Below are 27813 nucleotides of genomic sequence, written 5' to 3'. Positions count from 1 at the left end.
GGGTGGGGGTGGGTAGAGAAGCTGACCCTTCCTTCACATTGCTGTATGAGGAAAGGTCGTTAGAATCAGTTTGAAACGCTAATTTTGCATCCCTGGCATTGGCAGGCAAGTTTGTTTGCTGGTACCAGAGCTTGCCTAAATGTCCGAATAAGCATCTCCTAGCTCCAATATTAAACCTTCCCTATGTAGGGAAATTCAACCACTCCCAAGTTTGATTTGATAATGAATGCAAATTTTCAAATTCAGAGTATTTTCAAAACTTTACCATTGAAAATTTGACCGCTTGCAGAAGCGGGTGTTGAATTGTGAATTTTTAATCAAAAAACATTGAAGAATTGAGTGTTATTTTGGCTTATTGGAATAATGAAGCTGACTTACACTTTTAATCTGTTAAACCATAATCAAGTTACCTATTCTGTCACGGTATTTCTTGGTTTGATATTCAACATTTTTCGGCAAATCAAGAATTACCCAAGAGCTCTGTTTTGGATAAATGTAAAAAAGCTTGATAATCTAGTAATATATTCACGTTTAAAAGAAGTTAACTTTTTGTTAAGGCATTTCAGCCATCAAGATAAATTTGCTTAGTTTTGATTTTTTGACTCTCTCGAATGTTTGTTCATTCATTTAATGCATTCAAATATGTGCTGCACTATTAAGAAAAAAAGACGAGGTAACCCTATTTAACGTTACAGAACCTTGATCTTGCGTTGTAGGACTCTTCATGTTTAGAATGTTAAAAATTCTCGCCATATTAATGGTCATTAATTTTTATTCAGCCTTTACACATGCAAAATTGTGCACTCTACGTTTTTGTCTCACACGGTGTTGAGAGGTGTTTGAATCCGTAACACTCCCATCATGCTTGTAGGCGATTGGGTGTATTTTATACTTTTGTATCAAAAATATTTTATAAAAATATCAGGATAGTTTCATACATTCTCTCGTATCATTCACCGAAATTTGACCCAAAGACTCAAGTTATGACAAATTGCAGAAATTTTGATATAATTTTTGCTTAAATGGTTTAAATTGAAGAAAAGAATGGTTCTGGTTCTTAAAATTGCTAATTTTGCTGATGCTTCTTTTTTGGAAATATTTTCAATTATTGAAGTTACATAGAGCTTGTGTTGTGTATAATTTATCTGCTGTGCTATCGTTCTCATTTTCGATATAATTGGATTTTATTATCATTTATGTTTAACTGAGCAACCTAAGTGTGGAAAGTTGAATGATGCGTAACACCCATAGAAATAAGGTAACATCTCATTCAAGATTTCACATTTTATTACTATTTTTGAACGATATTAGTGCTGTTCTTTAACTCGATGAACGACGATCCTATGGAGTTCTCCTCAGAGATCGCCCTCGTTTGTCCAATTGCACTTTTTCCGGTTTCACGAATACACCTCGTTTTGATCCACATTTAAAATATCGAACACCCTGCACTGACCCATCATTCTTTCCTAAAAGTAAGAAAAATGACTTTTGTTGCAAAAAGAACAAACAAATATGATTAGTTGGCGACCTCTATTTTGTATGTTTTTTGTTTTTCCTTTCGTTCTTGGTGGCTTGCTCCATGCTACTGTGTCATTGAGATTAATTGACATTGGTGTCAGTGACCTCAGCACACCACTAAATTGGTATTTCTTCCGATAAATCTAAACGCTGACAGGAAATCAAAACACAACTCAATTTTCGCCCACAAAAGCCCACATTGAGATTGAACACTTGGAAAGATCAAACAAAAAAGAAAACACGGTGTTCAAAAAGACGTCTCAAGTTTCCAGGGAAATTCCCAAACAAAGCTTGGCATAGGAAGCAAACTTTTATTCTATTGCATACAAGATTACAGACGGGATTTAGTGGTCCAAATGTCATTGTTGCAAAATGCCTCGGTTATATGTCAATTTAGTTTCCCAAAGAATTAATGTCAATTTTCATTATCACAAAAATGAAAGATTTCAAATTAACTTAAAACCTTATACAACCATATCTAAAATCCTCAAAAAGAGGATTTTCGAAAACTTATTCTTGTAGTTGAGTTAGCTTAGTGGTCACTAAAAATTTCACAAATAACAATTAAGTCTCAGAGAAGCTTTTTCGACAAAGTCTTCAAGAAACGACATGTACACAATGATTGTAAGACACATTTCAAAGATTACACTTTTAGTGTGTTTTCAGTGACATTATATAGTATTTTTAGCTGTTATGAGACTATGCAAGAAGAGGAAAATTAATCTGGGCAGGTCCAAAATTTCCATGATGTACTTACTGATAGCGCACGTGAAGCCGTTATGATTTCAGAAGTATCGTCGAAAATAAATACAGAATTCGCTTGCTTGCAAAGACTCATAACCCTATCGCCCCCCTCTCAACCCTATCGCAACCCTATCTGCCTGATAATGACTGTAGTGACTGTAATGACTTAAAATGAAAAATTAAACAAAAATATCAGTCAAATTTGTTGTTTAAGCTTAAAGTAGTACAATGTAGTACCCAAGTCAAATAATAGCACATCTTTAAACATAAAGTTACAGATGTAATAGCACCTGTGACAAGTTAAAAAAATGGCACACAATATGATTTATACTTTGCTACGAATATTTTTCCCAAAGAGAAACATTTGGTTTCAATTTCAATACATTGCACATGGTTTCCTGACTAGTTTTGTTTGTTACGAAGTCAGATAGCAGCTCTCTCGCTCGGCCTGCGATCTGATTTTGGGTGCCCCAATTGAGGAACGTTCGTCGCCACAACCAACATTAATTATTACCTCACCCTCGGGAATGACCGCAGGTTCGCCCATTTAAGGTTTTAAAGCAGCAACTAATGCTGTAATTTAACTAACACAAAGAATCTTAGACTTGGCTCCCTGGGAAACAAGGATTCGCAAATTGGAAAGCGGGTGCTTTTCCAATGCGGCCTGGGTTTTTGACTAAATAACTAAGAATGGTATATGGATGGAATGGAATGAATAAGCTTAAGCAGGACACAGTTAAAATGTAAGTGCATCATTTGCTTTAACTAATTAATTGCATTTTTTGTCTTCATTAGCTCACTCGGGATGCAGGAATGAAAGATTTGCACGATTTGCTAGCAATAAAAACATTTAAAATATGGTTCTTTTTTCGAACTTCCTTATCGCTACTGGAAATGGGATCCACAGCACTTGAATTTAAAGCTAAATAAGGTAAATAATGGTAATCCAAGATAAATACAAATGATTTTGTTGGCGGAGCTGCAATATCGCTCTGACTTATAAACGTGTTTTCCTTGCAAACTTCTGGGGCCAAAATAACACCATTGTAGGGCTCAGACCAGAGCTTAGTCACCGTGCCGCCTTTCGGTCTATTTCGATGTTGAATGGTGGGATTTTTATTTGAGTGAATTGATGTGGAGGTACTTGACTGAGAGAGTAAGATTTTTATGGGTTAGAAAGATTTCATAACCAATAAGCAACTTCCTCTGGAAGTTTTTGGTGGTCATGTAATATTTTTTGAGTCATACAATATTTGTTGAAATGCTTAAACTCACCTGTTGGTGCATCTAATGTGATTCCCACCCACAAACCGGCCGCAAATTCAGTGATCCCGACGTAACTGATAACTCCTGAGGAATAGCTGGGACGAACTTGAACACTTTCTCCAACAACCACCCAAGAGGGCAGATTGGAGCGATCAAATTTGATGTTGTACGAGAGGTTGTGGCGAGTATTGATATCTGAACGAGGTGAACGAAGAAAAAACAGCATGAAGGAAAAGAAAATGGTCCTGTTATCATTTTGTAATAATCACATTGTTGGCAAAAACAATACTACCCACATAGAAGCCAAAAATCTTCCCCCTAACAAATGTCATTGTTCTGGAATGACAAGGACCGTGTCAATGGACGAATATGATGGTTGGTGTAATAGATAAGAGCGCGTAACCAAGAAAGAAAAAGAAAAACCCACTACCATCAACCTCGAAGACACCTTTATGTTGACACGCTACATATTTAGAATAGGGGTAGAGGTGAAGGGCGCAATGTTCAAGATGGGCTGGATTAAGAGGTAGAACAATTTGCAACAAAATGAAAACAAGAAAACGTAAAATGTCGACATATTTGTGTAAATCATGACTTCATAACACCTAATGGCGAAATGAAGGCTCCCGCAGGTGACATCGACTCTAACGTCTAATTTCTGGATGCCTCAGCCCAAAGTTTTTAATTGGCCACTGGCCCGATAAACTGAATGCCTTATTTTCTTATTGCGAATTTTATTTGACAACGGAGCGGCTGACTTAATAACGTTGTTAATGTGTCCTAGTTCTTACTGCTTGACTAAAAAAAGGGAGTTATTTGCCATTCTCATTTTACTTATTTCTCTCCTTTAGTTTACCACTTTTGAACTAAAAAAACTAAACGTTTAATTAATTGATAATATAATCAAGCTTGTGAGCTGATAACTTTAAGATGAAAAAGACAGGGGTGCGAGAAACATTCAGCACTGGTTTTGGTTAAAAGTATGGAAAAGTGCGTATTGGATGAAATCTTGGAAGTAGCTTCATGTGATCTAGCCAGAGAGAAGATTCTTAAGATAGAAGTGGTTTCCAATGCTCCCTATGCAACCAAGTTTTGGGCAAAAACCTGGAGAACATTCTGAGTACCAGAGGACGATATTTCGTCTAGCCTCTGTCTTGGTGTGGGCTGATGCGACATCCAATGAACTCGCCACAAATCGCACCATATCTTCATATCCGAGCCTAAAGATCACCAAAAGAGCTTTTGTCACCCTTCGTCTCCATACCTCAACGTCATGGACTTTTCCATTGAGCCCAGTCTTGAGAGGAAGGTTGGGGTTAAATTGTCCTCCAATGTCGGTCTCCTCTAACAAGCGTTAGAGGCTGATTGGGCCGACCTCGATCCTGACTTGCCATTCAGTTAATGGAAGACTTGATGGTGTTGTGAGAGTCAGGCAAGGTTATAGATAAGGTGTTAAAAAGCTTTTTTGTAAATAAACATCTGTGTTTGTTTATCAAAATTGATTTTAAGTCAATGGTTAAGACTCTTAGTTTTGATGATAGATAAAGTTGTCCCGCTTATTCGTGATCGCCTTGTATGTTTCCCAAGAATGGTTTGAGTTGTACAATACTTAATCATCGTTAAAAGTTATATATGCAATGCGTGAATGTATGTATATAGCATTTATTATGGAAGTTTAAATTTGACTTCAAAGGTGAAATGAACCAGTTCAGTTTATGACGTTGAAGGGAAAATTTATACTTATTCCGCCTCAATGAAAATATGGGATTATGTGCCTCTGAATCTTCAGTACACATACGAAACGGTAAACATGACAAGTTAAATTTACGCAACGTGTTCATACCGTAAAGAACCTGGGTATGGTAACTATTTTTGTGACCCGGTTCAGTTGCACTTTGGATTTGCCAAAGGCCAAAACGATCAAGAATTGATATACTAAAAATCTTTCACATAGGAATTTATAAATCGTAAACCATAATTGAAATTATGATTTTTTTTGTAAAAGATTTTCTAGTGACTTTGAATATTGTACCAGTGAATTGTAGATATAAAACCTAAAATATATATTGTTGCAATTTTTGTGTTCGAATAACAGCCTAAATATCAACTGTGTATAAATTTAAAATCGAAAGGTAGCACTCAATAATTCGACGTAGGAATAAGAACTATGAATATGGTATCAAAAGTGTCTGTCACTTTTGGGCACTAAACCAAAACTCCCTGATACCCGAAATCTAAAACTGAGGCCTACATGGTTTAGCATTTTATAGGGTATTGCAAAAGAAATGGACCACCTGAGGTTCATTGGCATAATCTGGAATACCTATCAGTAGTGATGGTATCAAATAGATTTTCAAAATCAAGGTTACCTTGAAGAATAAGAGTACCAACCGATTTCAACATAACGTAAAAAGTACGGTTTAAGCGAAAAGGCAGCCCTGGTTTGACGGAAGAAAAATCAGGGTTACTTTTAGTGGCTGACTAGCGGGTTTCAAGTAACGTCACACACACGTCACACGTCATCGATCCCATCAGTATCTATCAGACATATGAACGTAATTGAGATTTTTTTTTGTATGCCAATATCCAACCTCTTTTAGTTCGCCAAATGTTGCTGCATGTACGCACAGATTTTGGACCTCATAGTTTCCATTTGCTTACTGTCCGAAATTTGTAACAATGTGAAACTCGATCTCATTTTTTTAATGAAAATTGCATTTCAAGGGGTGAAAAATAATTGGGTCTTTCAGGCCACATACGGTTGAATCTCATTCGACCGCATTTGCAAAGATTGGTGAGGAGGACCTCCTTTCTGCCAGTCCAATTCTTCAGAGATATATCTCTGTTTTTGTTTTTTCTTTCTTTCCCCCACATCGTTGTGTCGCATAATAACCTTTTCGTCTCATACATCATCGCATATTTCAACAAGTTACTTTTGCAACCATCATACAATTGTTTTCAATTTCAACTCATTTCGCATTTCAGTCAAGTTGTTAATTGAACCTTATAGAAAACAAAAGCCCAATCATTTCAATTTTCGTTTGATAACGCTTTGGTGAGCTTTTGGAAAAATACAGTCGGCAATGCTTGAAGAACCAGAGAAGAAGTGAATATTCGATGATTTTTACCTTCGTCTGGAGGGGACGTCTGCTTTGGACTCAAGCTACATTGATCTGAATTATCAATCCTCTTCAGTCCAGGACCATTACCTCCTGCATTAACATCCTTTTTTGGGGGGGAAGTCCTAAAATGAATAATTAGCATGAACCTTTCAAAATTCATTTATTCAAAAGCATTGCATCTTTTTTTACCCTTGAACGAGCAAGAAAGTTGTTTAAAATGCATACCTGAAAACTGTTGAGCTCCCATTCTCATCACGATTAGTGCTGAACAAAGGATACTTGGTAGATTTGGTATCCTCGGGTTCATGAACTTGTTCGGAGGGATGGCATGCTAGGGATAAGGTCTCGTTTCGGGCAATGGAACCGAATGTAGAGAGCTTGTTCGCCACATTCTAAAAGAAAGAAGAAGTTCTTTCCAAGAAGTAAGATTTCCAAGCCAAGGCATGGTTGTGTGTGTTTTGAATGAAGTGTTTTGAAGATGTTGTTGCTGATCATCATTAGAGATAATTGTCACCCCAAAATTGGTCCCTATGTAGAAACCATGACTCCACTCTGAAACTCTTTAGTGTACGTATGATGCGTCATACACCACTTCTAACATCAAAGAATATTTTTTAGGTTCCTTTTCACCTTTCAGAGTCGCAATCAGTCGCAGAGTCCTTTCAAATTCTTTCAAATGATGACGCCAAATCGTACTGGATGGCTTTGAAGTAAGCGTTAGACACAAAGGCACATATCAGGCTGTTCTAAAGGGAGATGGTCGTAGCGCAGTTGATTAACGCGCGATTATATATAGAATCCAATGAGAAAAAGAATCTCCCAATAAAGACTTTAATATTAATATTTAGCGTCCCCTAGACCCTAGCAAAATGTTTTACAATTACGATAACTGGTCAATAAATTTTCAAGGCCAGGAAAAACAAACTATATGTCAGCACTAAAATTGGAACCACAAACTGGCTCCCTGATGATGATCTGGTTTGGCATTTGGCGCCGACCGACTTTCTTGGACTTGTTGAAACACGATATTTCTGACAATTAATAAAGATTCAAAATCCTTTTTGTTTTGTCAAAAGTCAAAGTTCAAGTCAATAATCGAGCGGGAAAGTGGAAATTTGCATCGATAAATATTGCATTTCATTCAAAAGCAATTTTTAAAAACCTTTTTAATGGAGGTTAGGAGCAAACGGTCCAAGTTTTTGAACGTTGCCGATATGTCGAAAATACCTAATTTGTAGCATTATCAGCACTCTCCACAATCACCCTAGCATTGATTAAAATTAGACCACGGGCATCCATTTTTCCATATTAAATATTCGAGTTGGTTGCACTTTGGCGTTCTATTTCCAATACTGAGCCCAATGTATTTGTCCTTTTTGCTACTGAATATTCAGAAATTCAATTTGAATGTAGTAGTTACCATACAAAATAAATGGAGACCTCTTTTTCAAAAAATGGTTTGGGAGTGAGGAGCACAATGGATATTCAATCCCGGCGGACACTCCAATCTAATCATAGATATGGTTTAATTTCAAAGTCGGCTGACTTCCCATAAGAACCGTTTTCAACTCAACAAGTAGCCAAAAGCCAGGAATTCTCCACAACACACCCCATTTCTATCAAGTCGATCAATTCTAGTGTCATAAAATCTCATAACCTTCAAATCTCGAATTATAGCTGCTTTCATATTTGCTTGAGTATGCAAGCAACTTTGAGCCCTAAGCATTACTTTTGGGAATTTCATACTGTGTAAGCTTGTGTTTATAAATGACCCATATATCTATGGATTCCAATGGTTGGTACAGTTTGGAAGCTTGGTAGTAGTATCTTGGTAGTCAGTATCTCTTCCTATACTGATGATACAAAATTGGTAGTTGGTAGGAATGGTCAGATTCCGGTTGTCTGGCAGAGGTCCAAGACCAAATCTACTCCTGGGTTGCTGCAAGTAACATGGCACTGAATGGAATGAAATTTCGCTCAATGACCTTTGGGTCGACGCCATTAGACACTCCACTGATGAATGAAGGTAAGGACATTGAGCAGGTCTCGTCCATGAAGGATTTAGGTGTAGACCTCCAAAATAATGGAAAGTTCGATGAGCATATCCAGTTGAAAGTTGGTAAAATGTTTTACTAGGAACATCAAAGGTATGATAGAGCTCTCGTATTGGGAGAGACTAAACAAGTTGGGACTGTACAGTGTTCAGAGAAGGTACGAAAGGTATCTGATATTGTACGTTTTTAAAAGCATTCGTGAGCTTTGTCCCAACCCAGGATTTAGGGTCAATTCTAGTGACCGTAAAGGCCTAATGTGTGTTTTGAGAGCACCTTCAAGCCCCCGAGAATCCAGGCTCGTTAAAACAATGAAGTCCAACTCTCTTCTTTCTCGGGCTCCTTCATTGTTCAATTTGCTGCCCTCAAACATTCGTAGGGTGTGTGGATGCGTTGATCCAGTAACAGGATTTAAGTCAGACTTGGACAAGTTTTTACTAATATTCCGGAACAACATTCAAGGGTTAGCCAGATCAGCCAACTTCGTTGGTCGATCAAATAATAGATATAAATTAAAGTTATGTAAAATGAATAAATTTCTCGCCTTGAATTGCTGGGATTCCAAGCGGCGGTAAAGAAGTGCGCAAAAAATAACTACATTGGGCAAGTGTTGCAGGCTCTTTCCTTCGACGGTAATTTTATTTCTAAGGACTACTTTGTAAGAACCAAGTAATCCAACTAATCAATAAAGGCGCTCAATATCGCTTTTACATCAGATGTAAGAGCTTTTAAAAATCGGACCTCGTTTCAGCTCTGTGCACATACGAACCGTCAAAATTCTGCAATTTGTAATCGACATGAAAATGTTTTTTTTGTTGGGGTTTGATCATGACTTTTGAGCGTTTGTCTTAAGACAAATCTACTTTTTTATGTTGAAAAAAAAACCAGTAACATGCTTTCAGGTTGATACAGCCATTTTGGAAATGCAATTTGAAGCTCTTCGTCTTATGCAAAGTGCGCTAATGCAGGGTTTGTTATGGCAAGTAAAGAGAGAGCGCGCTTGTTACAGCTACGATGGTTGATTGATATCAGTTAGCCATTCAGTAGCCTTTGATAGATATTCATGGCAAGAACTGCCCCAGAATTGACGATATAATGCACAGAATTGTGATATTCGTTGAAAGTCTTTAAGTGTCGACATTCAACATCAAGAAACGGCTCGTTTGAAAATTTACATTGACAACATTTTCAATAATGGCCTATCAGACAGTTCTTACAATTGCAGCATTGACTATTGTGTTCATGCAAGTCGATGCAATTGTCTGTTTTAAATGTGATGCAATAAGTAACGTTAAAAGAGATTGCCCGGGTTCGATTGACAGACCCGTCGATACGTTTCTTCATCTCGGAGATAAAGAAGGCTTATACACAGATTGTGTGGAGATTCGTTTAGGAAATGGAACAGTGATCCACCAAGACGCCTACCCAGCTCATCCTAGCTGCAAAAACATATTTAAGCAAGTTTGGCGACAAACACTAGAGTTGCAATTTGAGCAACGTGTCCAGGTACGATGTTGTGAATCCGATCTGTGCAATGGTTCAAACAGAAAAAGACTGGGAGGAGCCACACCCCTGGCCTGGGCTGTCTGTCTTGCATTCCTGCTATCCCAGTGTCCTCAAGGTGATTTGGGTTTTCATGCCTTGTTCAGGCCAAAAGCCACGTCAAGTAAAAACGCGAAGACTCTCGATGTATGTTTCGTTGATCGTTGTTTTTGATATTGTCATAATTCTTCACGAAAAAAGGTGAATTCATTCTAATACAGACCATCTACAAAACAGTTTTCCGCCTATTTTCTTAATACTCTATTAGCCTGTAGTTTTAATCTCTAGCACATCAACCTGTTTCGATATGATGCCGCCTCTGAGGACGAGATCCAGTCAGTAACCAACACGTCAACCTTCACCCTTGTAAAGCAAAACAGAATGACAAATAATTCCGCGTTTGTAAATTTTGTACAAAGGATCAAGTTAATAATTACCTGAATTCCCAATTCAGCTTGTTCTGGAATTTTTTCATCAACGGCCGTCTTTAAATTCGAAGCTTGTTCTCCAGGACTTGCTGTTTTCGGAGGATTGCAACTTTCTATTCGAAGAGACGAATTTGAGCAATCATTAAAAAAAGTAGTTAGGCGTTTGAAACTACCATTTTTATTGTCAATCTTTTTCAATTTAATGATGACCACCACATTTTGAAGAATCTTTGGCTAAAATTATTAATCATTAACAGTATCTGTTACTATTAACCATTTCCAACATTGACTTGTTGGGATTCACGGTGGCTTTTCAAGTTTTGAGGGCCATACACTGATACACATCATGCATGGTATTTTTAGAAAGTGAAAAACTTTGATCCTATTGTTTTAACACACTAAAAACTAGACTGCTTAAAAACAATACAAAATCAAGTTCAAAAAATTTGAAATAAGATGAATGCGGGAATAGAAGTTAGGATATGATCTACCGTGTAGCTACTGAAGTATATGGAATCAAATGGTCCTGTTTCATTTCCAAAAGTCTTATTCCACATAAAGTTTCAATGTCACTGAAGTAACGATATTTTTTTTACTTTGTTGCAGTTTCAAAAAAAGCTGAAAATATTTATGTTCAAATCGATTAAACAGACGCATTCAACGACATATAACTTTGTGGTAATTGACTGATCGTATCCTAATTTTTACTACGTAGTAACTCAATGGTTTTTTATCTGAGCTAAAATCACATTTGGTAAAATGATCAATGTTATTCCTTGTGAATTTAGGAGTTACAAATATATGTAGGCCATGATGTGTTTGAGAACATTTCCTTCAAAACTTGGCGAGCATTTTAACCACATTGTTAGCATTATGCCCTAATCGATGAATTTGCCTAATAATCTGGAATACGTAAAATATCAGAGTGACAAATGACAAACCTAGATGTAGAATTTATTTCAAGTAATAGTAAGTAACAAAAACAGAGTTATAACGAAAGAATTTATCAAACAACGATACTTAGCCTAAAAACGGGCTTGAAAGACAAAACAATAATATTTGGGATATTAAATCACGAATCAGGAACTTTACTATTACTTTTAACTAAAAAAGGACTGTCAAAAAGTGGCGAGTTGAAGTAGTCCATTATTTAACTGAACTTCCCTTTTCCAATTTCGTATTTGCTTCTAGTTTTTACCTTCTGTGTTTGATGAAGGATTGCGTTTGGTTGTGCCTATGGTGACAGTTTCTTGGCTGGGATCTTGCAGTCGATTGAGGTTGCAATAAAGGCTTAGCGAAGTGGGACGATCAGTCGAGTTTGTAAAATCAGCATTATTGTCTGCACTTGTTTGAGTTATACACTGACAAAAATCATTCAGATTATTTGCCCCGAAGATTGAATCATTGTCACAACCTAACAAGATGACAAAAAAATGAAGGATATTTTCAATAAAACAATATCAATGAACTTACTGTAAGGTTTTTCGGATGTTTCGGTATATTCTGGAACAGAATCTGAAAAATAAAGATGATTCATTTCAGATCAAAAATGGCCACTTATGCAAATGTGCGTTATGTTCAAAAAATGCTAAAATGTTTGGCACAGAGGAATTTAGGGAAACATCACAACCAACTTACACAATGAGTTGTGCGACTATTCGACTATTGCGAAGGTGTTTGAAAAGATCATGAAGTTCAAACTTGTAGAATTTCTTGATATCTATGAAGCCCTTCCTCCTAGCCAGCACGGGTTCCGAGCACATTTTAGCACGGTTACCCAACTGATTGAACATATAGAGCAGGTTATTGAGGGACTAGAGAGCCATGAATCAGTTGATGTAGTTTATCTCGACTTTGCCAAGGCCTTTGACAAGGTAGATCATGGCCTTTAAATTCAAAGGCTCATGTTGTTCCAATTTTCGATAGGGGAGATAAGTCGCTCCGCAGAAACTATAAGCCGATTTCTCGCACTTGAAATATTGCGAAGGTGTTTGAGAAGATCATGCAGTTCAAACTTGTTGAATTTATTGATATTTATGAAATCCTTCCTCCTTGCCAGTATGGGTTCCGAGCACATTTTAGCACGATTACTCAACTGATTGACAGGAACAGAATGAAATTCCGCTCAATGACCTTTGGGTTGACGTCAGTAGTCTTTCCACTAGTAGATGATGAAGCTAAAGGCATACCGCAGGTCTCACCCGTCCAGGATTTAGGTGTAGTCCTCCAAGATAATGGAAAGTTCGATGAGCATATCCAGTTATAAGTTGGCAAAACTTTTCAAATATGTGGTTGGATATATCGCACGTTTAAGTCTAGAGTATCACGATGCTAACTCTGTATAAGTCGATTGGTTTGCAAAAGTTCGAGCAGGTCCAAACATGGACACAGGAACATCAAAGGTATTAGAGAGTTCTCGTATTGAGAGTGGCTAGAAAGGTTGGGACTGTATATGATTCAGAGAAGATATGAAAGGTATCTAATACTGTACGTTTTCAAAAGCATTCATGAGCTTTGTCACAACTCAAGTTTTAGGGTCAATGGCAGTGACCGCAGAGGTTTAACGTGCATTTTGAGAGCACCTTCAAGCCCTCGAGATACCAGGCTGATTAGAACAAAGGAGCCCACCTCTCTACTTTCTGCGGCTCCTTTCAATATTCGTTGGGAGTATATAGTAGGTGTTGATCCAACAGCAGGATTTAAGTCAGGTTTGGACAAGTTTTTGACTTAAGTTCCTGATCAACCCTATATTCAGGGGCAAGCCAGATTTGTCAACTCTAATTCATTGGTCGATCAAATAATACATGAAAATATCATTAAAGTAAAAAGAATACATTTTTCGTCTTGAACTGCTGGGATTCCAATCCTAGTAGCGGAAAGGAAGCATATTCAGTCCATGCCCTGCGAGCTTGGTTGCAATGTTTATCTAATTTTTTCCTCCACAAAACTCCCCCAAAAACAGAGCTCCGCACTAGATTTTTCCGTGTGATTCATCTTACTTCACATGGCCATCTAGTCTCAGTTCTGATTAAAATCATTGTTTTGTATGATAGACACTGAAGTTTCAGTTTAAGAACTTGGTTTGAGCTTTGGAGGAGCAATAAGGACTTATTCGTTCCAACCTTGGAGTTCAATATATGGGTGTTGGCTTGTCATAGAATTTCGTTCGGTTTTCGCACTTCCATACAAGCGGGAACAGTCAGTGACTCGGATATGTAATTGGGGAACAAGGAGATACTTGAGTGATTGAATGTAATGTTATCTGCAGTATATGTAAGGAACGATTCGCTCATGGTAGCTTTGGAGTGACCATCATATTCATTCTTTTTTTAATCCTCTAAGGTTTCAGGCGTTTTAACGGCTGATTAGGGTCAGTAAGTATGTTAAGATAGTAGTTAAGACGGAAGCTTTTAAATGTCGTCCCTCGCAGACCTTTGGTTCTGTGGGAAGCCCTTATCAGTATTTGTATCAATATTTTTTTTGGAAAACTTGACATGATTGGCAATCGGAAAACGGGAAAGATCCTATCTCTCGACGAAGATAATGAGTGGTCAGACAGGGAATCTTGCTTACCAATGAAAAATGAGCCCTTTGAAGCCACAAAACACAAAACTGTTGCTTAATGCATTATCACATAAATTTCGTGTGAATAGGCACTTTGTAGTGTTTTCTTAAAAAACTAATATACGATTCTTGTTACATGTGGTCTTTCACATTGTTTTAAAAAGTGCATTATGAAGGTTTTTTGCACTGTTAACTATCAGGATTATGAGAAGTTGTACGGTATATTAGACCAATACCAGAACTGGCTTCCTATGTCTGGAGAGAAAATCGTCGGAAATGACGTCGTCATCAACATTTTAAGATATTTTTGAGAAAGCCATAGTTAAACCAGTTATATCCAATGCACCTTTAGCACATCTTTCTTTACGTCAGTGAGATGACAGAACTCGGAAGTTTCATGTGGAATAATATTTCGTGCTATATCATCCAAATTCAGCTCTTTGTCTAATTCGTACACTGAGCCCTGTCTTGCTCGAATTATTCATTGCAACACTACATGGATTTTCCCTCCAGTCTTCAATGTCTTACTATGCTGACGATACTAACCCAATGCTTTCACGGAACCAGAAAGACCTATCAATCAATGCCTTGGACATATGGATGTTTAAATTCATAACAATAACATTAAATGTTACAAGACATGGACTTAAATGAAGATAAGTTTCGAATCGTGTCGCACCACCAAATTGGGGTAGACTAGTCCATTTACACCGACAATCACCACTCATTTTATCTGAAAGCTCTAAAAACCTTGAAACAATAGTGGAAAACAAAGGCAAGTTTGAAAAGCTACCTATAACTAATCACATGACTAATCTAATCACTTCAAACTTGAGACATTCAAATACAATGAAGACGAAATTTAAAGAAAAAAAAAATCAATATTTTGACTTTAACGAGTCCGGACTCGAGTCCTTTCTAAAAGACTAGAGTTTTAGAGATTCCTCTAAAATCGAGAAAAATACTCAAATGCACTCGGGCTCGAGAGTGGACTCGCCCCAATACTAGTTATTGAACAAATCTCGATCGTTATAGAACGAAGAGGTATCAACAATCAATGTGTAACAAAGCGTTAAAGATAAACTAGCTTCAGATGTCAAAAAATGCAAGTAGATTTAACAGTTACCTAACGTTGTTTTTTAAAAACATCTGATATGTTGATGTCCGATGTTGGTCCTATGTTGACGTCGAACCTTATAAAGATAGTTCGTGTAAGCAATTTATCTTTGTGCTTCAAAAATTGCTATCATGATTTTTTTCTTTTAAGTTTTTACATGTTTAGATAAACACAAAGAATGCAGAACTACATAATTAAACCAATCTGAATCAATTCAATCGAGTCTTGCTTTTTCGCTTTTTCCTCTCTCCTTGACAAGAGAGAAATCGCCTATAAATAATACTGGAGAGCAACTTCTTCCATCTTTGAAAATTGGAACATCATGAGCTAACTTTAGCGAAAAGATACAAGCTACAACGCACAAGTCCGAGAAAACCTGTGCAAGAACCTGATGAGAATCTCATCGGAAAGTGAGATGTCACAAAATCAGGACACCAGGAGAGCTCGAAACGCTCCGGTTCCTAATGGCTTCTCAAGCATATCTTGATCTGTAATTACTAGATTAGCCTAAACAATTATTGCTCCTAAACTTCTTGGCGTTAAATACATACTAGAGTGCCGATCTCCAAGCATGCTATCCCAGAGAGACCTTTAACCTGTTAAAGGTATCCTTGGCTAGCCATAGCCTGTTCCTTGTCTACGGCTTCCCAATGGACCTTCAAGGGGTTTCATCTTTCCCTTATAATTTGGATAAGAGCAAAAAGCCTTCGGATTCGACTTGACCTCCAGAACCACTCTACTCTCCTTTTTCAACTGATCAATGATAATTCTCGATGGAGGTCTCAATCCTACCGTGTATCAAACTGAATTTGTTATGAAAGCTAGCCACAACTACTGAGTTCAAATCGCTTTGGAAACTTTTTCCCCGTTTGCAACTCCTTTTGAACAATTGCTTCCTACATGATCTCGATCCTATCTCAAGAACATGATGATCTGGCTTCTCACATAGACATACCGGATCAAATCAGTGTCATTGGAAAAGTCCAAATCCGGAATGTTATTCACTATGGCTGCAAAGCCAATGCGTTGGGAGAGATTGCGCAAGATCGCAAACTCCTCCAGCCTTTCGAACGACTGAGATGTCAATTTCGAAATGGGAATGTACTCATTTGGACTAGTCGTCTACTCTACCACACTAGCCGGAAAATTGAAGTCCATTACAATAAAACCCTTCAAGCAAACTGCTGGTCACGGTGGTACCCGCAACACCGACAAAGTGTTGTGCAAATAGTAACGATTTTCGTTGTTATTGAAACAAAAGGAACAACTTTTGTAACATATTATCTCGTATTTTAGCTCTGAATAGTATATCAATCCACTTAAAACCTACAAAGAGTTAATATTTTTAAAAACGCAATCAATAGACGTTGGAAGTGACCTTACTTGCGTTTTCAACTACAATTTTATTCAAATCAATTGAGTAAACGATAAGATATCACGGTTTCAAAGATTGCATTTGCATCAAATTTGACTACCAATTGCTCCGGTTATATCTTAAAGCAATTGCCAAAAAATATAACATTCTTATTTTGTGCCTAAAACATATTTCACCTTTTTTAAAACCCAAAAACAGTTTGCAATATAACTTAGAACTTACTTAAGTTGAATATTTCGCAAAAACGTTGGAAGTGACCTTACTACAATTTTATTCAAATCAATTGAGTAAACGATAAGATATCACGGTTTCAAAGATTGCATTTGCATCAAATTTGACTACCAATTGCTCCGGTTATATCTTAAAGCAATTGCCAAAAAATATAACATTCTTATTTTGTGCCTAAAACATATTTCACCTTTTTTAAAACCCAAAAACAGTTTGCAATATAACTTAGAACTTACTTAAGTTGAATATTTCGCAAAAACGTTGGAAGTGACCTTACTACAATTTTATTCAAATCAATTGAGTAAACGATAAGATATCACGGTTTCAAAGATTGCATTTGCATCAAATTTGACTACCAATTGCTCCGGTTATATCTTAAAGCAATTGCCAAAAAATATAACATTCTTATTTTGTGCCTAAAAAATATTTCACCTTTTTTAAAACCCGAAAACAGTTTGCAATATAACTTAGAACTTACTTAAGTTGAATATTTCGCAATTGTGTTGCGATTAGAAAGTGATATCACAATGAGTATGACTAGAATTGGTTCAATGCACATGAAAAAAGGGAAGAGGGGAATCACAGACAGTACAAACACAGTTAGGTAAAGGTAAATGATGAAATTGCAGAGTTGCGGATGAAATTTTACGTGAATACATAACTAAGAGTACGTTTAATACTGATTGACTATGATTTTGACATTGATGCATTTTAATGGATTTTAAGTTATTTTACAAACTTATCTGAGCTACTTTTCAACATGTGTAATTCACACAAGTTGTTGCTTTTGTCTCTTTGTAAAAAACATATCAAGATGGCATTTGAGCAAATACTTCAAGAGAAAATATAACCACAGTGTGGTCTAACTTATTTCCTGACTCATTTTATGCTATCCGTTTTTGAAATAAGTCAATGCATATCCAGATTTGCCATAATAAACAAAATTACGTTTTAAACTTACTAATACTACACTGTAATTAGTGACTCACCCAATCTAGATTGTCCATTATTTGCAGCTTCAATTGAGGCCTCAATCGTTCCAGGGGAAAATGATACATTTCGTAATGCTGAGGAAAATGATAGTGAATGCCGCATAGCACTTAAAGAACCATTATTTCTGTCATTTTGCTGAATTTTCTTCGAGTCGATCGATTCAGAAGATTCTAAATCAGAGCGATTAACTCGATCAAAAGTAGACTCCAGAGTGACAGAGTTACTGACCTGAAAATGTAAATTTGAAGTAACTTTTGACAGCATCTCAGAATGATTGATTCAGAAACGATGAAACATTCAAAAAATGATCAAATATGCAAAAATTTAGTCAAATTTTGCAATGGAAATTGCCAACTAAACATGAATTATTTAATTTTTAGTGAATACATACATTTCCAAAATTTGGCACGCTCATAGTTTTCCTCATGTGTTGAGTAGAAGTGTCCCAAGTAAGTCCGTTGTTATTGAAAACGTATAATTTTGATTTAGCATTCTTTGCCTGAACAAGCTCCTTCACAACCACGCTCTGTCGAAGTCTGTCCAAAGCAAGGATCGTCTCAACAGCAGAAACCCCTTTTGTATATTTTTCGATAAATGACTCCCCGTCGGAAGTCTCATCATCTTGAAGGCCCGAAGCTGCTATTACAGCCAAGGATTCACGATCCTCCAATTCCTCACTTGCCTGCAAAGTAAATGCACGATATGAAAACCAAAACTTTTGTGACTAGTATATTTCCTAATGCTAATGTTATGAAGTCAGTTTGTTTAGATATGGCCAAAATTCCAGTCTTTTGGTGCAATGCCCGGATCCAATATGCTAACGGGTTTCTGGGACTAAAATGGCGTTGAATGAAATAAGAGTGGCCTAAGGAGCATTCTGAATAAAGCAAGGAAATCTTTTCCCAAGTGCCGTGAGTGCAAATCGCAGCGCCGGAACTTAACCTGTTTCCACTTTAGTCCAATCGTCAATTGAGAGCAATTGCACTTGCTCGTTGCTGATCTTGAAAGAACTGCTTTTCTAAATTTGCTATTTGGGTTGTGTGGTTGCATAAGGTGAGACAGATTTTCGCCTTTTCGCTTTCTTATATTCCTGCTCTTTTTTAGTCTTAGTCTCAGTTATAGTCTTAGTATTGTAGTCTCCATTATTCTTTAAACGTTCACCTTTTCCTACCTGTCCCTCAACTTTTTCTCTATCAACGTATTTATCACAATTTTAGATGAATTCCTCTTTTCCTTATTTTCATTAGAGGTATATAGAGCGAATAGCGTTCTTGATTTTTTCTTTTTCAATGACCTTGACCTGGAAGCCCAGCGTTTCCAGGTGGCCTCCGCGTAAAAGGGGCTACTTTTGGATCTCAATGGCCACGTGAAAAAATCTTGCCTCCGACCCTTTCATTGGCCATCAAGTGGCTACTTTTGACATTCAATGGCCTCGAGGGCAATCATCTGGCCTCCAACCCTTAATTTGGCCTCCAATTAAAACTCAATGATCATTTTGCATTATGTTTGGTCTTCAGTTAGAATTTCATGTGTCATTTCATAACTAAACTTTTAAGAAGACAGATTTGACACGTTAATTAACCTTTTTGGAGCAAGAGAGGAGCTGCTTTGGCAACTTTGAGGTTAATTCAATGGTTGATGCGACTTTAAGACTTCCAGGGTAGCAAGGTTTGGCCAAAAAGTCTAGCATTTTCAAATGACAAGGCAAATTAACATCACTTGTTCCTCATAAAAAGGAAAACTCTTAAGACAATTTTCTAATTATGACCATAATTTTACGCACTTGAAAGTTTAAATGGGTATTTTCCCATAATATGCCAAGGGAAATGCAACCCATCTGGCAAATATTTACCAAACGGCTAAACCTATCCAACCAGCACTATTATTTGTGGCTTAAAGGAGAATAAAGAAAAATTCACTTGGCCTGGAAGGGGCAGTTATTTATTGCTGCAAGGATAATTGCCAAACAGCTTGAAGTTTCATTCCGTTATGTTACAAATGGAAGAAGTAACGAGCATTTTTTAACGTTTTTAATAACGTTTATTTGCGACTCTTGGTCATGTCAGTGTAAAATGTCTAAAACTATTTGTATAAACATCGTACACAGATTTAAACAACGAGATTAAAAGAATAAAATGGTTCGTATGATAAAATAGTGGACTAAAGTGATATGACAGCAGAGATGACTAGAACTGGTTCAATGCACATGAAAAAAAGGGAAGAGACGAGTTACAGACATTACAAAGACAGGTTTAATAAGACTATAAAAGAGTCGCTGTTTTAAGCCTCAAAAGTAGTATATTTTCGCAATCGTGTGGTTCAGTGTTCACAACATAAAATTATTGGTATGATCTCTGCACTCTTCGAGTAACAGAGCACGATTGAGTTGAAGTACGGAGAGATTCATACATACGCACACGCGCTCCCCCAAGAGATCTGCTCCAGATCTCAGGATTTCTTCCCAATTACACATTAAGCACTTTGCTTGTTGTCAATTGGCTGCTAGTGCCTTGTTCACTTTGTGCAGTTGATAGAGCCGCCCTGCAAGCAGACTCAAAGCCACGACACTCACTATGACCATTAGGATGGTCACTACATGATTCACTATGTTCAATTGACGAGTCGTAGTTGTGGTAGACCTAAGATTCTTCTTGGGGAGGAGGGCCTGATGCCTTGTTTGAAGAACGTTTCCTTCATTGAATTCTAAGTGCTCCCTCACCTCATAAGCATGTCCATGTAGAGAGAGCCGGACCTCGGGTAGTTCAGTGACCACGGTGTCTCCGTCTGAAGCTTGACAACCTTCAAGTACCTCGAGCTCATCTCTCTTGAACATGTAACGGATCTGTGTCCCATTTCCACAAGCCAAGTTCACTGACTCAGATTCTGTGAAACGGTACTCTTTTTCGAACCGGAAAAATATTAGGGACAAATGGTACCTTCCTTAGCTCGCACCTGAGAAGGATTTGCGATACGTTTCTGTTCCATATGGCTCCAAAACACGTTTCGTTGTATTGTATAACTGTTGTCTTCTCATGTGGCCAACAGTAAATGTTGTTAGACCGCTCGCATTCGCCAAGGCTGTCAATAAACACTATTCCGTTATTGTTGACACCTACATAATTGGTCTCTTGGTAAGGTTATGTCGTAAAAATGACTATAAAATAAAATATTATGTATATACATTATACAGAGTTTGTTGATAAAACATGTGACACGACTCCCTGGCCAGCGCTAAGAATTGCAGGCCAGCCCGATGGAGCAGAGCGTTTTTGAGCCAGTTCAGCGCGCTTAGCGAGCCTTGAGAACTTGCTTGAGAAGCATGACCGACCACCATTACTTTCTTCATCATTTTTAGTTTCTTTATTGGTAGTCCAATCTCAAAATCTGGCTTATTCTTTGATTGAGCCTCGCATGGCCTCAATTGCTTGATTTTTAACTGAGGATAAAAAAAACGCTTCTGCGTCTCCTCGTCCCTAGAGAGTACAGTCAGTAAACAGGTGCGATGCTTGATGCCCTGGCGTCCGCCATCCTCTCACTGAACGTAGAAGCATGCCACAACGTAACGAACGTACTACCAACCCAATATGTTCAGCTCATTTTGAGCCTACCGGTTGCTTGTTTGTCGGGAAGACGTCAAGTTTTCGTATCAACTTGACTCGTAAGTTTTGTGCTGGACTTGGCCGAGTCGGACACTTGACAATTTTTTTTTTACATCCCAATCTTACCGGACCTGCGCCATTCGTGCACGGGTCACTCGAAGTACGTACTGGAAGTTGGACAAATCGTTTTATAACATCAGCCCCAGGGCGATGGTCCGATGGTTGTTTGGCATATCCCTGGGCCCTTTCTTATAGATGAAGATGATGGCTGACTCCATCCACGCTGGTGGAAAGAAGGAAGAATGGCAGGCAAGGCTGAAAAGATCTTGGCGTGGCTGGGCTAGGGTCCGCAGAAGGGAAGGTTGGAAAGGAAAGACCCCAGATGTTGAGGGGTCTTCACTCTTCATCTTCTTGAAGGCCACGTCCATCTCGGGTTCCGTGAAGGGCTGCAAAAGGGGATGGTGTTCTTCTGGGCAGCCCAGGAACTCCTCCACTACTGTTTCCGATGTTGATGCAAACAGTTCTTGACAGTGGAGGAGGAATTTACTCACAGGAATCTCCGAGTAAGTGGCGGGCTTTTGGCACGTTTGTACAAGCCTGCCATCCGGGACGAGCCTGATAAAGAGAGCAGGTTCACCATTTCAAACCTTTGGTGGGCTGACTAGGCGCTCCTCAGAGACTTGTGATATGCAATTCTTGATAACACATATTATCAATAAGGGTGAAGGTGAAGGCGTGTCTTTGGATCTTGTTGAAACACAATCCCGCACCAACCACTCGCAGCAGGTTTGCCAGTCCATGACAGTTGAGAAAGCAAGCCGACACCGGTTGATTCCCTCCTCTCCGCTTGATCTGCTGATGCTGCTGATGCTAACTCCTCGCGATACCGAGTTGTTCAATCCGACCTAGAAAAGAGAGATTACTATGGCTATTGAGGGGGGGGGAGGGAAGGGATGATTGGGAAGTGGAAGAGGGTTGGAGGGCTAGAAGCTCCCGTCTTGAAAAAGACGTGGGCCTGGGGATATGGGAAGAGGAAGGATGGGAAGGAGAGGTGCACTGAACCGGATTTATCACAGATTCATGGTGGGCCATTCCTGCCAACTGATTTTGGTTGTCCCAATTGAGGGATATTACCACTTCGTCGTCACAGCCAACATTAATTATTACCTCACTTTCGGGAATGACCGCAGGTTCGCCCATTTAAGCTGCTAAAGCAGCAACTCATGCTGTAATTTAAATACCGCAAAGAAGCTTGGACTTGGCTTCCCTGGGATCGAACCAGGATTCGCAAATTGGAAAGCAAATGTTCTACGAATACGGTACCCCAGCAAGACAAACATTATATTATTACTAAATTTAAGTTTAGTGAGGTCTATGATTGCCCATTTTCAAAACCGGTGGTTGAATTATAAATTATCAATTAAAAAAAGCATCTTCTTCTTGGAAGAATAAATGGAAAAATGAGCAAATTTGGAAAAACAAAAAATAAAGAAATGACTACCTAACAACAAATTATAGTTTAAAGAAAATAAAAAACTTTTCCGTTGATACTACCCACCATTGGGCTTTTGCAGCAAGTACAAATTAACTTCTGTCTTTGGAGGTATCTTCAGTGCCTATTCAGTCTTTTAATTTCACTTTGATAGGAAAAGTTCAAATTGGACTTCAGCTGACAATAACTGGGTATCCAAAAACCTTCAAATATTGAAATTATAGCTTTGTTTGAAAGGTCAGTTTTTGGGATCGTTTTTTAGCCTTGTAATTGAAGAGCAAGTATTCAACCAAATATGTGGTATTTGCCTGGTGCTCTAGTATTACAAGAAACAGACAAGGTTACTTTTTTGAATGTTAGATACCCTTGATTTTATGCTGTAGAACTCATCTGCAGTAATGATATTCATTTTCTTTTCAATAATTTAGAACGATTGTCGTATTATCTCTACCAAGAGTCATTCTTGTTTGGTGAGAAGGTGTGTCTCTCTCTTTTTTATGCCTCCCACGGCGCAACTAACTTGAGAGGTTGCGGAAAGTCAGCTGATGCGTAACACCCCCTACACCATTCGATCTGTTGGCAAACTATTGAAGGCAGAGTAGGGCCTTCATCTTTTGGCGAAAACATTCATTCATCATGGGAATACCATAATCCGTGCTTTGGAGTACGTTGTCACGGTTTTAGTCAGAGATATGCTTCCAAAATGCCAAAACATCAGACATTGGTGAAAATGGATGAGTTGTCCTTTAGTAGAGTTTAAACTTCTCCTTATCAAGAAGTTTACATAAAAAAGGCATTATTTAAGGGGCACAGAGCAATACGAAAGTACAGTACACTAGATTTCAATTTGAACTTAGAACTCCAATAAACTTAGAACTCCAACTCCAATTAACTTAGAACTCCAACCTGAAATCATGCTCATCCAGTACAACTCCTGTGGAGCTTGAGCATTCTAGTTATTTGGTTTTCTATGGGTCAGCTCTAAAACTACGAAACTGGGCTATCCTATTTCTCGGCAGTCTTTGCGTCCCCTCTACGTGGACGGAGGTACACCGTACATTAAAATTAAAGCACGTCTTAAGTCTCATAGACTGACGGCACATGCACGGGTGAAAAAAAAGGACAAACTACCTTTGAACATCCCTTCTTCCTATTGTACTTCTCAACGCCAAACTTGAGAAGCTTTTGACACCATTTAGGGTGGTCAAACTGACAGCCTTTTCCCTTTTCAGGACAAGGCTGCTAACGGTAAAAAGGACAGACTGTTTTCTCATTAACTGCCTTTTCTTGCTCCTTTTCAAGATGAGCTACTATTCAACCTCACCATTGGTCAAATCAGTCGACTTCTCAACTACTGGGTGAGCTTGCTTTTAAGCAGCAGCCTTGTCTGAATGACCAAGACAGCTAAAGCCTCTATGATAAACAGCTTATTGACTACGGAGGGATCCTTCCCTGCCAAGACCAAGTCCAAACATTGTCTTCACTGACTTTTCCAAACATAGCTCCCATCATGAATGCAAAGGAACTATCAAGAGAACAAGAAAAAGAGGAAAACTAAAAGACTATGCAATCTTGTCTTGAGATACAGGACAACAAAGCAAAAATAGGAATAAATTACCTCACATGAAACAAAACATACAAATGTAGATAGTAAACAAGAAACAAGGGACAGAGAAAGGCAAGGAATCAAGAACGTAAACTAGGTAAACAATACAAAAACACAGAAGTAAAGTCAGCAAATTGATCTAACAAAAATAAAATCAATGCACTAATGATCAATGATTGATGACTATAAACAACCATTACAATCAAACTAAAGAACTATGAACTCCACAAATACAATTCGGAACCAATTATACTACAATAATATCAGAGAAAAACTGGTAGAGCTAATCATAAACATAAATGAGCACCAAACTAATTAGGTCTTAAAGAAATTACGTCTTACCAAAGAGTCGAGAAAAAACAAACCTAATTGAGTGACTAAATGGCAATTCCCATTTATTCACCCACACACAAATACCGAGAATACTACACGGGCACAGCAACCAAGGAGCATAAGAGGAAGTCACACCTTGGTTTGGAATTCCTGGGAGATAAGTCTAGGAGGAAACCAAAATGTCTCTGTGCTCATCGAATTCCAAAACAGAAATGTTGGGTTATTTCCCGCATCGGGGTTAGAACCGACACCTAGCGAGAGGATTCTTGCCTAATTCCCACTGCCTCTTAGACCGCTTGGCTACACGAGCTCTGCTTGTCCCAAGCTTTTGAGACAACCCTGTATGATCCTGTAGCTCCCCCCTCCCTGCGACGGATGTTGGCACTCTTAAAGAGGACTCGAGGCCTCTCCAAAATTGGCCATGGGTTATCAATTCTATTTTTTTGCCTCACTGGGACCCATCCAACCCGGGATCCACCACAACTGGCCACCCCCGGAGAGAACTGCCCAATCAACCTGTGATCGATTGGTTGAATTCCTCTTTCTTAGCATTCGCTTTCTCGCTATTCTAGCTTATTAACCCAAGTCTCAGGGTTGCGCTTCATGGCATTTTTAGGACAGTGTCAATCATTAGGGTGGGCTTTGTACGTAGAACGCGTAAAATTCTTACCTTGGGAATGTTTGACACGATTTCGTAAATAACTCCTAAAGAAGTTATAGATGAGGTATGGCCCATTTTCCTGCGAATTTTATCTGTCAAGGAATGCCTTTTAAAGACGTTGAAGCATATCCTCTTCCGTAAAACCAGATCCATAGTCGTTGGATGTGAAAGTCTGACCACAGTTTTTACGATCACGTAGGCCCTTTCGTTTTCTGAAAAAGGTCATCATGCCTGGTCTTTGAAAATTTACCAACAATTGGCTTGTAGTTTTGAGCTTGCTCACCTGGAGTTACTTTGTTTAAGGACAAAGAGTCATGAATGGAAGAGTCCCATGAGCATGTTACACCAACTTCGTTTTCAAATTGTGCAATTATGGGTAAGCTCAAAAATCTCCCACCGTGCTCCTTGGGAAGGATAGAGTTGTTACCAAAAATAGGTACATGCCCCGACTCTGAATAGCCTAAGAAATTTAGAAAAAGTTACTGCATTGGACCAAGGCCATATATTTTCGGTTTCGTGGACCTTCAAATAGTTGCATTTGATATTTTGGTCGTAACCTATTGCCCGGAAATAACTGTAACAACCGATATATCGTCAATTTCGGATTGCTTCCATTTATTCCGTGTTCTGGCAACGTACAAATTTTATCTGTTTTTCTGGTTAAATCTACAGGAGGCGCTATTGTCATTTTTCTTTTCCCTTTCCCAATTCCCTTTGCATAGAAACAACAAATACTACCGCCATCTGGCGAGAGGGCATTGGCGGCATCGACATCTGGCTCCCTCCAATATCCGGCGACGGTGTCGGAACATCTGTCTCCAATCTTGCACGGTTTCCTCGTCGGGCTCTTCCGGTCTTCTCGCTCTCTCCAGTAGTACAAGTTTGTTGACAGGCCGGTGATTCGTCGAAGCTTTGCACTTCTTGAGATTCTTGGTATCCCGATCGCCCACACAAATCATAACACTCCGAACAAATCCGTCTTCATCAGGAAAAGCTCCGCACACTCGGGCCAACTTTCAACAATTCCTCACCAAACTGTCGTCGACGGTAAACTTCGGTCTTGGAGTGTTCCACTTCGGCTGGGATGCAGCGAATCCAAATACTCGCGACAGAATCTTGACCAAAATTCTTCCAGTAGAAACTGTGACCGTGCTCAATCATTAGAGCGGCCAAGATGGTTCGAATCGAACGAATCTGGCGTTCCCAAACGCCTCCAAAGTTGGAAACATAGGGGGAGTCCTCTTCCATCCTTTATAGTCGGACCCTTGCGGGCTCAGAAAATTCTATATTTGAGCATGGTCCATTTCTCGAAGTGCTTCCTTCGCCCATTTCCCGCTCGGCCCCGACGAAGTTCAGGCCGTTACCTGATCGTAACAATCTGAGTGTTGGTCCCCGGTGCCGATGTCATGCGACGTAATGCCGCCAGGTAGGACGAGGCATCCATGGAATTGGCAGCCACGATGGAACAGCCCCGGACGACAAACATGAGAATGCCACCCCATTTTGTTTTCCTTCTTTCCGCTTATTCGTGATCACAAAGGGTCCAAAAAAGTCCTCGTAGACGAATGAAAAGGGCGCGGCTACCTTTAACTAATCGATCGGCAGATTCGTCATCTTGGGTTGTTCACACCGTAAAGCAGCCTCTTCCATCGGTGACATTGGTTAAGTTGGCTCCTGACAAATGAATTGATGCCCATAATCCAATATCCCGCCTGTCTGCCAGGCAAAAAATGTTGTTCGTATGTCCAGCAGAAATTCGAGAGGGTTGTAGTAACCGCATTTCTTCTCAATGACTCTGTTCAGCTCCTTCGTACATCTGAATCCTCAACTTCTACAATTTCTACTCGACGTGAAAACAACACATTTTGTCGGAGTCAATTGATAACGTCAATGGTCATTCCTCGGCCACCATGACTGACTTGACAATGATGGCTTCGAACAATTAGATCAATGAGTTTGCTCCTTTTTTGGCTCAATGATAGGATCAACATTCTCATTGACCAAACTCATTGAGTTGACTTCTAACACGTAAAATTCCTTCTTTTTCTAGACAAGTGGGTGCAGTATGTTCATATGATTCCCATTGCTTGAAAATAGTTTTTGATCACCATTCTATTCGTTAAAACACGGGTGCAATTTTCTAAGCCATTTTTTAATATGGTTTATTTAGTGAA

At 38.6% G+C, this 27813-nt stretch overlaps 1 protein-coding gene across 7 annotated transcripts in view; it reads right to left on the bottom strand.

Annotated features, from left to right (window-relative positions):
* Positions 1-1269: 1269 nt before the first annotated feature.
* The window catches only part of LOC131882945 (kinesin-like protein KIF13A), a 63267-nt gene continuing 36723 nt past the window's right edge, over positions 1270-27813 (bottom strand). For 4 of the 7 annotated variants that reach the window (XM_059230235.1, XM_059230236.1, XM_059230237.1 and 1 more), the window contains 11 exons: positions 25923-26099; positions 25649-25851; positions 18340-18630; positions 17945-18176; positions 12145-12186; positions 11870-12085; positions 10681-10784; positions 6876-7042; positions 6657-6772; positions 3538-3723; positions 1270-1466 (listed from right to left, as the gene is read on the bottom strand). In XM_059230235.1, the coding sequence (XP_059086218.1) occupies positions 1342-1466; positions 3538-3723; positions 6657-6772; positions 6876-7042; positions 10681-10784; positions 11870-12085; positions 12145-12186; positions 17945-18176; positions 18340-18630; positions 25649-25851; positions 25923-26099 (1859 nt within the window). In that variant the 3' untranslated portion in view covers positions 1270-1341. Of the gene's footprint in view, positions 1467-3536; positions 3724-3824; positions 3865-6656; positions 6773-6875; positions 7043-10540; positions 10607-10680; positions 10785-11869; positions 12086-12144; positions 12187-17944; positions 18177-18339; positions 18631-25648; positions 25852-25922; positions 26100-27813 lie in introns of those variants that run through there. The other 3 variants (XM_059230240.1, XM_059230239.1, XR_009373559.1) reach the window with 3 other exon arrangements.

This window comes from Tigriopus californicus, chromosome 7, assembly GCF_007210705.1.
Source record: "Tigriopus californicus strain San Diego chromosome 7, Tcal_SD_v2.1, whole genome shotgun sequence".
NCBI classification, from domain to species: Eukaryota; Metazoa; Arthropoda; class Copepoda; order Harpacticoida; family Harpacticidae; genus Tigriopus; species Tigriopus californicus.
The sequence above is the reverse complement of the archived record's forward strand: the minus strand, read 5'-3'. Positions and strand labels throughout refer to the sequence as shown.